Source organism: Myiozetetes cayanensis, unplaced genomic scaffold (assembly GCF_022539395.1).
Source record: "Myiozetetes cayanensis isolate MyiCay16 unplaced genomic scaffold, myiCay2020 scf3, whole genome shotgun sequence".
Classification (NCBI taxonomy): Eukaryota; Metazoa; Chordata; class Aves; order Passeriformes; family Tyrannidae; genus Myiozetetes; species Myiozetetes cayanensis.
This window is the reverse complement of record NW_026087521.1, coordinates 70,640,432-70,656,471: the sequence shown is the minus strand read 5'-3', so window position 1 is coordinate 70,656,471 and position 16,040 is coordinate 70,640,432. Positions and strand designations below refer to the sequence as shown.

General features: G+C 42.3%; 1 protein-coding gene across 1 annotated transcript in view; it reads left to right on the top strand.

The window, feature by feature from the left end:
- The window catches only part of ITPR2 (inositol 1,4,5-trisphosphate receptor type 2), a 230,833-nt gene that overhangs the window by 154,955 nt on the left and 59,838 nt on the right, over window positions 1-16,040 (top strand). The window contains 6 exon segments of the mRNA XM_050325375.1: window positions 550-733; window positions 1,313-1,569; window positions 2,478-2,678; window positions 4,721-4,831; window positions 8,564-8,659; window positions 9,323-9,442. Of these exon segments, the coding sequence (XP_050181332.1) occupies window positions 550-733; window positions 1,313-1,569; window positions 2,478-2,678; window positions 4,721-4,831; window positions 8,564-8,659; window positions 9,323-9,442 (969 nt within the window).

Below are 16,040 nucleotides of genomic sequence, written 5' to 3'. Positions count from 1 at the left end.
TTTTACTCTGGGAGACAGTTTGTAAACTGCTGCAAAAGTTACTCAGCCTGCTTGACAGTAATACTAAGGGACTGTACTTGATAAGCTAAAATATTAACTATTTAATATTAAACTCTGTGTGTAGCACAAAAATGTAATATAATCCAAGCTATAATATTACATATTAGATGTTCCATGTTTCCTCTTGTTGTTGCATGATAACAATTACTTTTCACTGTTATTTGTAGATGGAATATTATTACTCTAGTGAGCTGCAGAAATGGAGAGCGTCACAAAATAATTTAACTTCAAGAGTAATACTGTGACCTTTTAAAGATTGCAAGTAGCAGTGTTCACCATTTTATCCCAATTCTGAAACATTATCATCAATCTTTGTTACCACCCTTGTGTATCACTTCGTGAAAGAACTGGCCGGGCAGCGGCCAACATTTGTTTTGTTTTGTATAAGTGAATTAATTACTCATCGTTTGTTTAGCCAAAAAAAAATAGTGTATTTCTGTATTTCTTCTTCCTTAGGAGACTGATATCTGAACATTTTTTTTTTTTCAGTATTCAACTTACCAGCAACTGAAGGAGCAAAAGAAGTCAGAGAAATTCTTTAAGGTGCTGTATGACCGCATGAAAGCTGCTCAGCAGGAGATCAGGTCGACGGTGACAGTGAACACTATCGATCTGGGGAGCAAAAAGAAAGAGGATGACAGTGACCTCACCGTATCTGTTCCCAAAAAGAGAGGTAAGGAGGCAGCCCTGTGAAAGAGGGGAGAGGTGCATTTTATATTGGAACTGCACCGCTGCGTTGAGATGATCGATAGGCTTCAATATTAACCATTGCTAATTTGCATCTTTTGTCTGCTTTCTCTGAATTATAGTCCACCCCAGGCTGGCTGCAAGGAATTAGCTTTGATGGAATCAGTGAAGCTGTGCCAGTTTGCATCAATAAAAGATACAGAACCATATTTTTAGAGAAGCAGAAGTAGAGGCTGCTGCTAACGGGGCTATTTCACAAGAGCAAGCGCAGGAACTGATTTCCCACCCTGTGGTCTTGCCATTGTTCTCATCATTTATTGTATATGGGAGAGAAATAGTAGGGCTTTTTGTGTTAATGTTCTGTTTCACTCTGGTTTGTGGTTTATTTGGAACATGCTATCCCTGCATGAATGTTGCTTTGATATTCTTTGTAAGTTGCCTGGAGGTCTTTGAGAAGTTAGGCACCAACAAAGGAAAAGTTGCATTCATTATTACTGTTTTCTTATTGTTTAATCAAATGAGGAGAAAGAGTTCCAAAAATGAAGGAAAATTATCTTCTTTTCAGTTAAGGATTCAACCCTGCATCTGAAAGAGGGTATGAAAGGACAGTTAACAGAGGCATCTTCTGCAACATCCAAGGCTTACTCTGTGTACAGGAGAGAAATGGACCCGGAAATAGATCTCATGGGCTCAGGAACAGATGCTGCAAATGCAGAAGAGAAGTCCACAGAGGAAGCCATCATGAGCCCTGCCATTGCAATCATGCAGCCAATACTGAGGTTTCTTCAGCTGCTGTGCGAGAACCACAACCGAGAGCTCCAGGTAAAGTGGTTTTGAGCTGAGCTCCACGTGAAGTATTACAGGGGCTGCAGCTTCATAGGGAAAGAAAAAACACCCCTGTGCCTGGCTCCTGGTACAGAATAGAGCTGTCTAAAATGTTGTTCTTCTTTTGGTCCAAGGATAAAAGAACCCTTTTCAAGGCCCACCTTGGCTGAGCTCATGTTTATGTCCTCAGAATTGCTTGGGGACTGCAGTGTAGCCACGTGGCACTGAGAAGTGTCTGGGTGTCCCTCTTTAGTCGTGGTTTTGTGCACAAATGGTGGATCACTTACCACGGACTTGAAGACCACAGGAACTTTCTGGGCAGTGTTTGGGTACCGCTCTGTTCCCAAGGTGTTACGATCGAAGGCTTTGAGATGTGCGTCCCTGCTATCGGTTCTTTTGGGAGAAGTTCCTGTCCCCATAGCAACTTCTGCAACATGAATTTTCTACAATTATACCCAGTGTCCAGGAGCCTCCCTCAGAGCATTTTTGGGGGCTGGTTTGAGCTGGGCTGCTGTTCTGGGCTGGCACAGCCGAGGGGTGGCTGTGATGTGCCACCAGAGCTGCTCAGCTGTGGGAACAAGCTTCCCAGAGCAGGGGTGTAAATAGGTGGGTGAGGGCAGGTGTGCAGGACATAGATAAGACATTTAAGGCCAGTGCAGATGTTTGCAAAGCTCCCTTTCCTAAGCCCTCCTTACTTTACTGCTTTTAATCAGAATAGTTCTCAATTGCTGCACTGAGGCCAAATACATTTTCTATAGTGTACTGATATACAGTGGTCATAATTTGTATAAATTGTACATATAAATTGTACCCTTTCATGTTTTCATGAAAAAAAAAAAAGACTGTGTTTGACTTGTCTCTTTTTCTCTCTCTTTTTTTTTTTAATCATTTTCTCCATCCGCCAGAATTTCTTAAGACATCAAAACAATAAAACAAATTACAACCTCGTTTGTGAGACCCTCCAGTTTCTGGACTGTATCTGTGGAAGCACAACAGGTGGGCTGGGCTTGCTGGGGCTTTACATCAATGAGAGGAATGTGGCTCTTGTCAACCAGACGCTGGAAAGCTTGACTGAGTATTGCCAAGGTCCATGCCATGAAAACCAGGTAGGGCTCAAATAACTCCTGGATTCAGAGGAGCGTTCTTGAATGTGTGGTGTCTGGGTGCTTGTCATAAAACTTTCAGTGTTGCTAATGACATAAATTCACTTCCAGCTGCTGTGACTGGGCTTAACACACAAGCTTTCATAAGGCCTGAGCGATCCTTTTAAGTCAGAACTCAAACCAGACTCTTCCTGTGGTGTATCTGCTTCCACTGAGGATTCCCAGTCCTTTTGGAACTAACCCAGCAGCACCTTTAATTATGATGGCAGCAGTGAAATGGATGATACTAAAGACCAGGCTTCTGATCACCTCACTCCAGTCCTTTTAAGCCATATAACTGTGACTTTTGGTAAAAGTCTCTTCAGTGCTGAGCTGAAGAAATATGGAGATGTAAAGAATGTGGTTTATATGCATTTGATCTGAAGAGAACTGCAGTAAAGTTGTAACACTGGTTGAAATTGCAGAATTTTTACCATGGATTATCAATTGGAAAATTGCAGTGGGCAAAAATTACAGAAGCAATCTTTTCTTTATGGTAGAAATAGCTGAAGAAATACATGCAATATTAATGCTGCTTCATTAATGTGCACAAATGAAATGTGAAGTGCCATTATTGCCTTTGCTGGTAATCAACTGCCTTTACTTAATACTTTAAAAACAGACAAACAAAAATCCTTTAGTGGACTGAATTTTGAACAGTCATATTCAATCCACTTAGGAATGGGAAAAACAACTGTAAAAAAAACCTAACTACAGGACTGGAGATGAAAAAAAAAAAAAACCCTGTTACAAGTTAACATCTTCTCCAACAAATTTACTTAAGGAGCACTGGAGGAACACTGACAGTGGAAGGGAATGGTTAGTTACCCTTCATTACTTAGACCCCTCTGCTGGAAGTCACTCAGGATTTGAGTTATGCTTGTTCACACCAACTACAAGTCCAATTCAGTGTATTTCAGAAGCAAATGCTCAACACCCATTCTCATTTTTTCCCTCTCCCTCTCTTCCTGGGAAGCTTTTTCTTTCCTATTGTCCACAAACCTCCTAGAAGGAAAAAGCACCACAGGGTTTTGTATAACTGACACTTATTTCCAACACTGAGAAGGTCCAGGACTCCAGCTGTAAAGGCATCTGGGAAGTACAGTTTTGAATTCCACGTCCAGAATTCCATGTCTATCAAGGAAGATGGAGAGGGACTTTTTACAAGAGTGACAGGACAGGGAGGAGTGGATTCAAACTGCCAGGGAGTAGTGTTAGGTTAGATATTTGGAAAAAATTCCTCACTGTGAGGGTAGTGAGGCCCTGGCACAGGTTGCCCAGAGCAGATGTGGCTGCCCCATCCCTGGAAGTGTCCAAGGCCAGGTTGGATGGGGCTCTGAGCAACCTGGGCTAGTGGGAGGTGTCCCTGCCCATGGCAGGGGAGGTTGGAACTGGATGATCTTTAAAGTCCCTTCCAACCCAAACCATTCCATGATTCTGTGAAATGCCCTTCTGTGCAGAACATGTCCAGGTATATGGAGAGACCCTTGGTCTTTGCAAACAATTCGTGCTGTAACAGTGATACTAGAGCTGGTTGCTGAATGCAAATTAAGCATTTGGATGGACATTTGGATGTGCAGATTTGGCTGTGCCTGCAGTTGAGCATGTCTTCCGTGTCTGAGTCTGGCACGTGTGTTCAGCTGCATCTGGCAGCGCTCCTGCTGTCTGTAACTCGTACCACTTGGTGCCAAACCCTGCATGATTTACTGGGAGCATATTTTAGCCTGCACCACCGCTATTCCAGTGGTGTGCTTCACTGCTGGCAGTGTTGGGGTCAGTTCTGTGCTACACAAGCCTCCCCCAGCAGCTCTTGTGGTGTGTTTTTGGGATGCCCTGCTTTGGCTGAAGGGTTCATTGTTGTTGCAAGGTCTCTCAAGTTCTGGATCCTTCTTTTGGAAATTTGTTGATGTGCATGTTTGCTCCCTCCTGTTATCCTGTCTCCTTCTTTCCCCCTCCTTCCCTCCCTCTCTGCTGCCCCTGCCCCACTCCCTTCTCCTTTTTTGCAGACCTGCATAGCCACCCATGAGTCCAATGGGATCGATATTATAATTGCACTCATCTTGAATGACATCAACCCCCTTGGCAAATACTGCATGGACTTGGTGCTTCAGCTGAAGGTACAGTATATGTAAATTTGTTTATCTGAATTTGAGAATAGAAGACATACCTATGTGTGAGAGCTCTAGGCAACCTGACATTTACTTAATCTCACCGTAGCATAGTATACTCAGCAGCCTTTGGAAAAAAAAGAAAAGAAAATTGCAAATTAATTCAGCTCAGCTTCTGAATCCTTATCAGACCCCCTACCACAGGCCTTTTGACCCACTGCTGTGTTTGGGAGTATGCCCTGAGCTTTTTTTTAAAAAAAATCCTATCAAACAGGCACGACGTGAAAATTCTGTACTGTGGATATAAAATCTTACTGGATTGATAAAAGCACTGCAGAGGCATGTAACAATTCTGGCATTCTCCCTGTACACTGAACTCTTAAAAATTACCTGAGAAGGAGATGTTGTGAAAAAAGAGTAATACTTCAGATGACCTTCAGCGTCAAATAATGTTGGAAACGAGGTTCAAGTAAATTGTATATTATTTCCCTTCTCAGTGTCCTCTGAGGGGAGACACAAAGTGTAGAGTGTGAGGGCAAAGACCAGAGCAGGAGGGCTTGTAATGTGATTTTGTTCTGTATTCTGTGGAGACTTGGATAGGCTCACAGATAAGTTTCTCCTGCTGTGCAGAGGGGAGTCCTGCAGCTGCTCTGTCTGCCAAGTAGGGGAGAATTTGTCCAGGAGGAGCCTTTTCTTGCCTTCCAAATTAAGTCTTTCCATTGCAGATGGTCTGTTTCCTCCCCAAACCAGCAAATACTTTGTGGTAGCTGCGTTGCATCATATTGGCAACATTATGGATGTCTAGTAAAGTAATTAATATAGCTGTATATCCTGTACAATAAAACACTGAATCAACAGTGCCTTACATATGATTTTAATAACTGTAATTACATTTCTGAATGACAATGTAATTCAGGCCCCCCCTCAAGCAAAACACTTAAGCAGACCTCTGACTTTGAACATGCAGACAGTTCTTCTGAAGTCCAAATTTCAGGCTCTGTAAAGATCTAGCTGCGTTCACTCCGGTGCCATTTTCATTTGCCATCATCACGAAGCTACCAAGTGCTTGTAGAACATCTTTTCTGTGTAGTAACCAAAAATGGAGTTCAGGGACATCACTGCAAGGATGGCCCTGTTCACAGGAGGTTTGTCCGTGCCTTACTCCAGTTACTTAAGCAGCAAAAATTGTGCTGAATGACACCAGAGCTTCAAACTGTGGAAATGATTCCGATTTTACAGAATCACAGGGTCATTTGGGTTAGAAGAGACATCTTGAAGTCATCTTGTCCAACCTCCCTGCTCAAGCAGGGCCAGCCTAGAGCAGGTTTCCTAGGCCTGTGTCCATATCTCCCCAGCTGGAGGCTCCACAACCCATTGTGGGCAGCCTGTTCCAGTGTGTGATCACTCTCACTGTATTTTCTTGTGTTTGGGCAGAATTTCATGGGGATTTTGTTTTGTCTCTCGCTCTCTCACTGGGCGCTCCTGAGATGGGTCTGGTTCCCTCTTCTACATTCCTTCCCATTAGGTATTTATACATTGATAAGATCCCTCTAAGCCCTCTCTTCTCCAGGCTGAGCAGCCACACTCTCACTGACTCCTTATATGAAAAATGCTCCATTCCCTAAATAATCTTCGTGGCTTTTTGCTGGACTTGTTCCATTAAATCCATATCATCCTTATAGTGGGGAGTTCAGAACTGGCCACGTTGCTGGGCCAGATGTGATCTTCTCAAGAAATCAGATCCAAATCAAGAAGTTGCTGGTTTTGATTTTGAGTGGCAACACACTGAAATAATAAAGCACCGAATTTACCAAGCAATGTTTAACGCTGACTCTCTGTCAGTGTTCATAGGCAACTTTGAAGTTGCAAATGCATAAATCTTGCAGTGAAAATAGAGAATTCGAAGTACATAGGCCCATACATTTACACATACAAACAAGCTCAGACACTGTTTCCAGGGAACATTGCATGCTGAACTTATACACTCCCAACCAGAGCAAAGGCAATGCAGAATGACATTTTCCCATCCCATCTCAGTTTAGCCTGTTTTGTACGTAGTTTTTGATGTGGTATTTAATTGTGTCTCCATGGAAAAAGAGAGTCTAATACAAGTGTCTTCTTGGTTTTTCTCATAGCAGCTTATTCTGGGATAACAAGTTGCTTCATTCATTAATTTATTTTTTCTAATATTTTTATGAGTAGGTGAGATGATAGCCCAGGTAAAGAGAAATGAAGGCCAGAAGTGCTTTGGGCTGCACTGTTTATAGCATCCCTGGAAAGTGATTTTTTCACTTCATAACCAGCATGTTATGAAGAACTTTGTACTGTACATTCCAAGCACTGGACCTCTTTTCCTCATTGATATCTGGGATTGGAAATCAGATCCTGGGGTCTCAAAGCATGCAGAAAAGGAGGAATAAGTTATCAAATGACAGTGTCAAGTGATCTGAGAGAAAAATCCTGGAGGATGTGCCTGCCTGCTGTAACTCTAGGCCATGACATTGTCACCTTTGCTGAGTCAGTAGCGAGAAGCTGGATGTTGATGACGCAAAGCCCCACCCATCCTCTGCCTTTCCTCATTTCCTGGAAGCTGCAGAAGGCTTCTCTCTGCCCCCAGGGTTGTCTGCACTGGGAAATAGCTTCCAAGTCCTCCTCACCCTTGAGGGAGCAGACTGTTTCCCTCCCTTCCTTCTCGAGCTGTCTGGTACCTGTCATGTTCCCTTCCCTCCTCCTCAGTTTGAGATCCCACCAGTGCTACCACAACTGGCTTGGTCAACAAGACTGCAGCAGAAAAGAAACCATCCTGCTCTTCAGAGCAGCTTCTTGTTAGGAGTCTCAATCAAAAGTCTGTCCTTTCTCTCCACCTAGGTTTTGTGATTCTGTGCCCACCAAGAAGAAACTCTGTGGGCTTTTATGTGTGAAACCAGTGTGTTTCTGCAGAATAGTTCTCAAATTGTGATTTACAAAAGGCTTAGAGAGTTGGACAGATTTGGCTGGGTTTCCCTGGGGGACTACAAGTTGTGTGATTGGTATGTTGGTGCTCCATGTTTTCCTCTCTGCTGTCAAAATTTGGAAGTACAGAGGCTGCTTAAAACACAAGTTGCTTGAACGTGTGGAGAGCAACATCCTTCTTTTCACCTCACTCCCAAAAGCAGCCAGTTGACAAAGAGAAGGTTGTCTTTTTGTGCTCCCCTCCGCCCCAGGAATATTTGGTAGTGAAACCAAATTCTAGGAATGCATGAAGACAGTTCATTTTACAGCCCTTCAAATAATAGCCAGTTGGACTTCTTAAAGAAACCAAAGGGGAAGGAAACCTGCCTGATTGATGAAACCTTTCGTGTGATATGTTTTGTAATTACCTCTGGTGATTCTTGTTTTAATGGAAAGCCAGGGCAAAAATTGCTACGTGGGCAGTAAGGGGAGGAAATGGAATTTAATTTCTTGTGCACAGTCTACAGCAAGGCTCTGTATTTAAGTCAAATATTTTTTTGGTGTTTAAAATGCTTCTTCCAATATAGAGTGCAGGATTAATTAGTCTTACTAAATATCAGTCTCACTGATACAAAAATGAAAAAAAAAAACCACCCTATTAAATATGTCAGTAAAATAAAAGATGCAAGTGGTTGAAAATCTTATCCACTAAAAGAAGTGGTCCTCATAATCTCAATTAAAACAAATGCAAGGGTCATTAATCCATGAAAGAGATTCAAAATTTGCATTAACTTGGTTTTGTGTCTCCAGAACAATGCCTCCAAGCTTTTGCTGGCTATCATGGAAAGCAGGCAAGACAGTGAGAACGCTGAAAGAATCCTTTTCAACATGAGACCAAGAGAACTGGTGAGAAAACTTGTGAATATTCATAAATCTTTTGGCTGGGGGAAAAAAAAAAAAAATCTGTCATTAGAACATTTTTTAAATGATCTGCATCTAAGCTGAGAAGTGTTGGCAGGGTATGGTGGCACAATGTATCAGGATGGTACTAATTCACAAAAAGCACTTTAAAAGGATCAAGCACGCATGATTTCAGTCTTTACAACTTCATTATTTTTATCCGTTCCAAGCACTTTTTCTGTAATTGTTTCCTAACTAAATTATGATACTCTGGTAGACTGTCTCCAAGTACAGTTTGTCAGGCAAGGGCTGGCAAATTAAGCCTGTACAGTTTGTGAAACAGTGCTAACAGAAATATGTGTGCAGACGTAGAATATACATAATATATGTATATTAAATAAATGTCTCGTGAACAAAGAGAGTTACAAACATTTGGACGAATATACAAATATATACAAATGTGCAAATACATTTGTTGCTGTATTTTGGAACAACCCTGATGTCTGTGCAGGTCTCCAGGAACTTTAGGTGGGTTGGAAATCTGGGGGAGTCGTTCCCAATCCAACTGGCTGTGCAACAGCAGCAACTGAGAGATCTGTGTTTAAACACAAGAGTTCTTTTCCCCTTCTTCATTGATTTCATCTCCCCCTGTTTGGGTTTGTGTTTCAGGTGGATGTGATGAAGAATGCCTATAACCAAGGCCTGGACTGTGACCACGAGGAGGAGAACGGAGATGATGGCATCTCCCCGAAAGATGTTGGCCATAATATCTATATTTTGGCCCACCAGGTAACGTTTTATGGGTTGTGTGACTGGTTCGAGGAAAGTGCAACGTGGTTAAACTCCACCTTGCCGTGGGTGGAGTGATGCACTTCACTTGTAAGAGAGAAGTAACAATGTGTTTGTTGACATAAACCAGCAATTTAACTAAGTTAAACCTCCTGGAGTAACCTGGAGAGGTGTCCCTACTCAAGGGAACATCCTGTATGCCTTGGTACTCTGTGGGACTTGGTGGGCTCTGTTTGGGTGAAATAACGACGTAGAGCAAAGCAGTCACTGTCCACTTAGCTTTGTCTTCTTTTAACATTAACAGCTCATTTATATCAATCAGATCATAAATCATGTTATCATTGCTGGTGTATTTTAAATAGGAGCTTCAGATTTGATACCAAGTGAACCTGAATTAAGAAGATCCCGATTATTTTAGATTTAGTTTGGCAATAAGAATAATTGGGTCTTTTCACTGCTTCCTCCTTTAGAATTCCCTTCCTTCCACTGCAGAATTATGCTGTAGTGCCCTCAAGCTTTTTCGGATCACTTTTGCTTCTCTGCTGGTAAAGGTAGAACGTACACTGAGGGCTCTTATTTAATGGGCTATTTATTCTTCAGAGCAGTTGGTGTCAAAAACAGTTTATCTTTCAATTATGTTAAGAGTATTGAAAAGTTTTTATTTTTAATTAAAAAAGTAAAGACCACATATTTCTTGATTATATCGTAAATGACAGCATTTTGTAATTACCTCTGTTGATTCTTGTTTTATTAGGAAGCCAGGGCAAAAATTGCTACGTGGGCAATAAGGGGAGGAATAAGGCCCTTTCATGTAGGGGCCAAATTTTTAAAAAGTGGTTTTACTAAGTAAGAAGAAATCAACAGATGGGGATAGGAACTGTTCTATTTCATTAAATGTTGTTAAGAATTGAATATTCAATGGAAAAAAAAGAAAAGAAAGCAATCTATAGCTGCAGCAGTATTATGCAATGATTCTTTCAAGCAAGGAATGCAGAAACAGTTACTAAATTATGCTGATGTGCTTGCAGCACATTTGAATAAGTTGGTATTGTTACTATGTTCATGTCTTTGTGGTTGACCATGTTCCACTCCTGTGCTGTGTGAGTGAGATGCCCGTGGAAGATGACAGTATTTTCAGAAAGCAGCTGTAGCTCCTCACCTTGCTTGGCTATTTGCTCCTTGTCTGAATGCTTGTAATGAAAATTTAAAAGCCTGCCAAGTGGAAATGTTGGTATTTTCTGCCTGCAGTTTGTGTTAAATGACTTAACAGGGTCTGTGGCATGGAAAATATGGTTTGGGGGAGTAGAATATAGGCCTAAAACTATATATGAAATTACTGCTGGGGTCATTTTAGGAAAGAGGTCACTACCAAGGTGAGTTGTAGATTATTCTCTGTCCCTGCATCTGTATTCACGGTGCTGGGGGGGGGGTCCATGATGCCACTCTCCAGCTATTCCTGATCCATAGTCGGCATTTTGGTTGCATAAGGGTGGATATTTTTACAGCAATTTACTGAGCTCCTTCCTGTTCTGTAAAATTAAATGTCATGACTGACTCTGTATGCTGTAAAAATATTCATCTTAAAAAAAAAAAAAAGAAAAAAAGAGACTGTTTTCTTTTTCTTGCATTTCTGTAACTCAGTACGTGTGTTTACAATAGCTCTGCACCCATGTCAAGCCCCATATCAAAACAAAGCAACGGAAGGGCAGGCAATTTGGGGCCTTTCTGTGTCCTCTGCTAATGAAAAGTTAGAATTCTTGGCACGGGCCTGCTGATCTTTGACCCCAAAGTCTTTCCATGTGTGCCCTGTCGCTCGCCCTGGGATGGGCAGGATACGAGCGTGGTCCCTCCTCAGTAAGGCCATTGTTGCCGGGTTCCTTTGCTGCTTCTCTCTCCAAACAACCTCTGCTTTGCTGTGTCAAAGTGGCTTTTTGGTGCCTGGGCCTTCTGCTTGGCTTAGCTGACCTGATTTACGTATTGTTTCTTTGCTCTCACAGTTCATCTGACTTAATCTTTTTTTCTACAACCAGTGTGGCTCTTCAGTCACTTTCTTGATGCTTCCTTGTGACCATTTGCTCCAGTTACAGCTCTTTGGTCCCTCTGTAACAGCAGACTCAAGACCAAGAGTTCCTCTTTTTGCTGTTCCAGCCCTCAAACACAGACAGTTTATTTTGGGGAGCTCAGACTTTCAGTTTTTGTCGTTGCGCTCTTCGGGGCGATGGTGGGTTCTGCATTTTTGCCACCGCTACATCCTTCCTTGCCCTTCCTGTGGTTGGCTTTTACCAGAAGCAAAAGGCATTCCGGTAAATGTTTGACCCGCGGTGCGTAGAAAGTTTGCGCACATGTCACAAGCAAGGCTGAGATTTCTGCTGGTAAATCTCCTTTACAGCCTCCAACCCCTCCACGGGCACGCGTGTGGAGGTTCATGTGCTCGCTGGTACATGGTGTACACACACACACAGAGGTGGCACAGCAGCCATGCCATGCCAGTAGTCACACATCTTCCACGTGTTTCTTTGTCCTCCCTTTCCTTTCCTTTATTTCCTCATCTTCCTCCAGCCTGCCACGTGCCGTAGCTGTGCTGCTTCCCCTGCACTGACCCCAGGCTGTCTGGAACACTGCTGCTCCTCCTCACTTCTCCTGTTCTAGGTGTTGTATGGGCAGAGAGGAGAAGGGAGTGCCGCTGAGGGAAAGCAGAAGTGAGTTGTCCACGAGGAACTCCCCTGAGCTGCAGCCCTGCTCTGCTTGCCTGGCTTTGGGGCAGGGGCTCCGTCCAGACGCAGCTCTTCTACGTGGAGGAGAGACACAAACCGGTGCTTGAGGTCACACCCTGGAGAAATAAGCCTATTATTGCTAGACAGAAAGGGTTCACCATTCTCCTGAAAATCCATGGAGGAGGTTGTGTTTTCTGTGTCTAATTCAAATGTCATGCTCAGAGCCAAGCCTCGAACCTGACATTGCTCATTTCTTACGGTAGTCTCAGGTGAATGCCAGGGGTGCCGTGGAGAGTTCCATCACCTCTTATACCTCTTCTCTTCAAGCCTCAGTCAATTGGGATGGTATTTTCATTGCTGTCCTTTCAAGAGATCGTGTTAAAGCAGGTCACACTTTGTTTTGCAAAGCCAGTAAGGATGTCCGTGAAGAGACTTCATCTTGATGTGATGTCTGCGTAGAGATTTACAAAAGCTTTTGACACAGTAGCACAAAAAAGTTCCACACTTAATGCTTTTATGCAGAAGCATTGGTGTAGGAAAATCAAGTTTTTAAGCGGCAGGAAAAAAAAAAAGAAATTATAACAGGCTAAAGAAATCCTCTGGCATTTCACATGGCTCCTTGAGCTTGCTGCCTCTTATTTACAACGAAGTATTTCAGAAGTTTATAAACTCAAAAATACCTCACTGGAGCTAGCAGTGTTTCTGTGAGGTTCGTGATCCCTTTGCATTTACTGTGAAGTAAGATAAGGCACCAGCTACAACCCCAGGCTCCTGTAGTTTGTATGCATGTATATGTGTGCTTGCTGTCAACAGAAAATACTTTGGAGTGTTTCTCTGTGTTTTTCAGCTAGGTGCAAACTGTCTAAACCAGGCATGAAGCCCAAGCTAATCCACTGTACCTTTCAGCGGGGGCTTTATTCATGAGGGTCACGGGAATGTGAAATAACTTTGCAGAGCTCCCAGCCAGCTTGCAGCATGGCAAGGGTGCACTTTCATCTGCCTGTCCTTGATCTAGAAGGATGTGAATGGGAAGGGAGTAAGGGAGCAAAATGTGATACCGCAGGAAAATTTTAAATTTTCGATGCCCTGTAAATTCCTCCCTCTGGTTCCTGAAGCTGTTGCAGGAGTGTAGGGGTACTGATGCTTTCACTGATGCATGTTCTGTGGTCTCAGATCAGCAAAATGTTTTCTCAGCTGCTTGGTTTTAAGTGTATGTTTAAATGCATTGCTGTCTAGAGGAGCACAGATCATGGAATGTCATGATTTCCTTGTCACCTTCAGGTAAATAGCAGGTTGTTTGGTTGTTTTTGTTTGTTGGTTGTTTTTGGTGGGGTTTTTTTAAGATTAAGCTAAAATATTGTTTATATCTCATTGGAGTACCAAAACTATTTATATTTATAAAATTTCCTGGTGCCACCAAGACTTAATGAAAAATCATTTCCTCCACCCCATAAGGTCAGAAGAATTAACACTGCCTGCTGTCAGTGCAGGCATACAGCATAAATGAACACAAGTTTGAACCAGGCTATCCTCTGATAGCCTAACACAGCTGGAAGTGTCCTTCCATTTGTAAGTTCTTAAAATAAACCAAGGAAAAAGAGGGGGATTTGCTGGGAACTGTAAGATTCTTGCTGCAGGTACTACCAAGCAGACTGTAGCAACTTGGACATCACAAGTCACACACCTTCCTCTCTGGTGCTGATTTTAAATGGACTGGGCAAAATAATTCATTCAGCCTTATGTATCTGTTAATATATTAATAACTGAATCAAGATTTCTTTATCAGACTTGGCAAGCTTTATCAAACTAATGTCTTACTGCTGTGTTTACTTCACGCAGTGTATTCCTTCTTAGTGCAGACACATGAAGAATATTTGCTGACTGGGCATTTAAAATGGTAATAATTGATGGCATGGATTTACGCTTTGAGAGTAGGGACACGCTACCAGTTATTTTTTTTTTAAGTTACTATTTTTGACGTTTGAAATAGGACTGGTTTGAGTTGGATGTGATGCGTTCGTTAAGGAGAAACTAGAGTCGGTTTCAAACAATTTAGGTATCCAAATATGAAATATTCTAAGCAGCACGATGCCATTTGTTAATGTGGGTCTGTGTTTGCTGTGTCTTTCCACAGCTTTCATCAGATTTGAGTACACCAAGGGCAGGGACCACCCTTTATTTTCCACATCAATGCTGTGCCTGGAACTGCATGGCTTTGGGACCCTTATGTGCTCCAGCAGAACAAAGAAATGGCAATAATAAAAGTGCTTTCATAATTTTATTTTTTTTTTAAGACTTAATCCTCCTTTTTGTAGGATTTTGGAGCAGCTAAAAGCTTTCCTTGATTTTGTTTCCCCCTATCTTAAGGCAGGTGGTATTACCTGGTGTTACAGGTGAAGACACCAAGCCAGAAGCAGGTACAGACAGCAAGTCCTGAGCTACCAGGGGAAGTAAATATGGCCTGTTTGATCCCCAGTGCTTTGCTTTAACTGCTCCATTGGCTTTCCTTCTACTCTCACTCAATCCCAACTACTTAACTAATGAGGAAAATTGGCATTTATTGGGTGGTACAGCTGAGAAGAGCATAATCACTGAGCACATTAATGCTCCAAAAGTCTTTTAAAGAGACATGCTACCATGTATTTCTCAAATAAACTTTCCTGTGCTGCTACTGTTGTGGATTGCTAAGGCAAGAAGAGCTTTCCTAAGATAATGGATACAAATGTGTGTACGTGTGTGGGGGAGAGGTCCTGTTGGGTTTAAGGGTTTTTTTGTGGGTGGCTATTTTTGGTGTTGTAATTTAGAGTAGCTCTTGGATTTCCTTCACTTTGCTGGATTTTAGCCTTTTGACAGATGAACTTAGACCCTTGGTCCTCCTTTTCCCTTGAGTTTGTGTGTGCGGGTATAAAATAAAATACAATTATTGGAACATACACTGTAAGGTAAATGTGGCTCTTGGTACTCATCCATTTGTCCTGACCTGCATATAACACAGGTCAGGTCAAGGGATTGCTTGCATAAAATGATGGGTACCAATTTTCTGTAGTTTACTGTGTGAGGAAACACTGTAAATGTGAGCCTCCAAATGTGGAATAGGATTGCTGCGTGTGACTTTTCCTTTAGGATGAGAATCCAAAGCTTTCTGAACTGGGTGGGCTGTCCCAGGCTGACAAAACAGTATTGTGCTTGAAGGGTGATTGTGGTCAGGCGTAAATTTGGGGTGAAATTTGACCCTTTAAAAAGAAGTGTTGATAAAAAAGGCAAAAATTAATGACTCGATAACATGCATTGACAAGCACCTTCTCTGAGACACAGAAAGGAAGCACCTGAAAGGTGGTTTAGGACAGGGAACTGGTGGAACCATTTACAACCCCCAGTAGTCTGCAGTGGGCATGGACTGGCTGAAACAATAATACTGTGCTTATCCCACAGAAATAAGATGAACAGATGCCAAGTGCAAAAATCTTGCAAGAACACCTTCACCCTTGATAGTGGTGTTGCCATTACTGGCCTGTAATATTTAACTGAGAAAGATCTTCCTGTCCTTGTGGGAGCTGGGAGTTCCCAGAGGATTTTGCTCCAGAAGGTAGGGTTATCCTCATCCAGTTGGGAAGTAGCTTTCAGCTCCAGCAAGGATCCTCCAGAAGAGCTGAGATCTGGGGACTGCATTGGTTCACTGAATTTTTTTTTAAGCTTGCTGGCTCCTTTCTGCTTATTCTCTGCCTCAGGTAGATGTGTGGCCTGTGAGTCCCCTAATTTATAAAACATTAGGTTGTGCCTGGGTTCTGCAGACACAAGATTTTGAGTTGATTCTGTTTCGTCAGTGAAGTGTCTTGGTTATATTTGAATTGACTGGTACACTCTAAAAAAAAATTAAAAAAAAA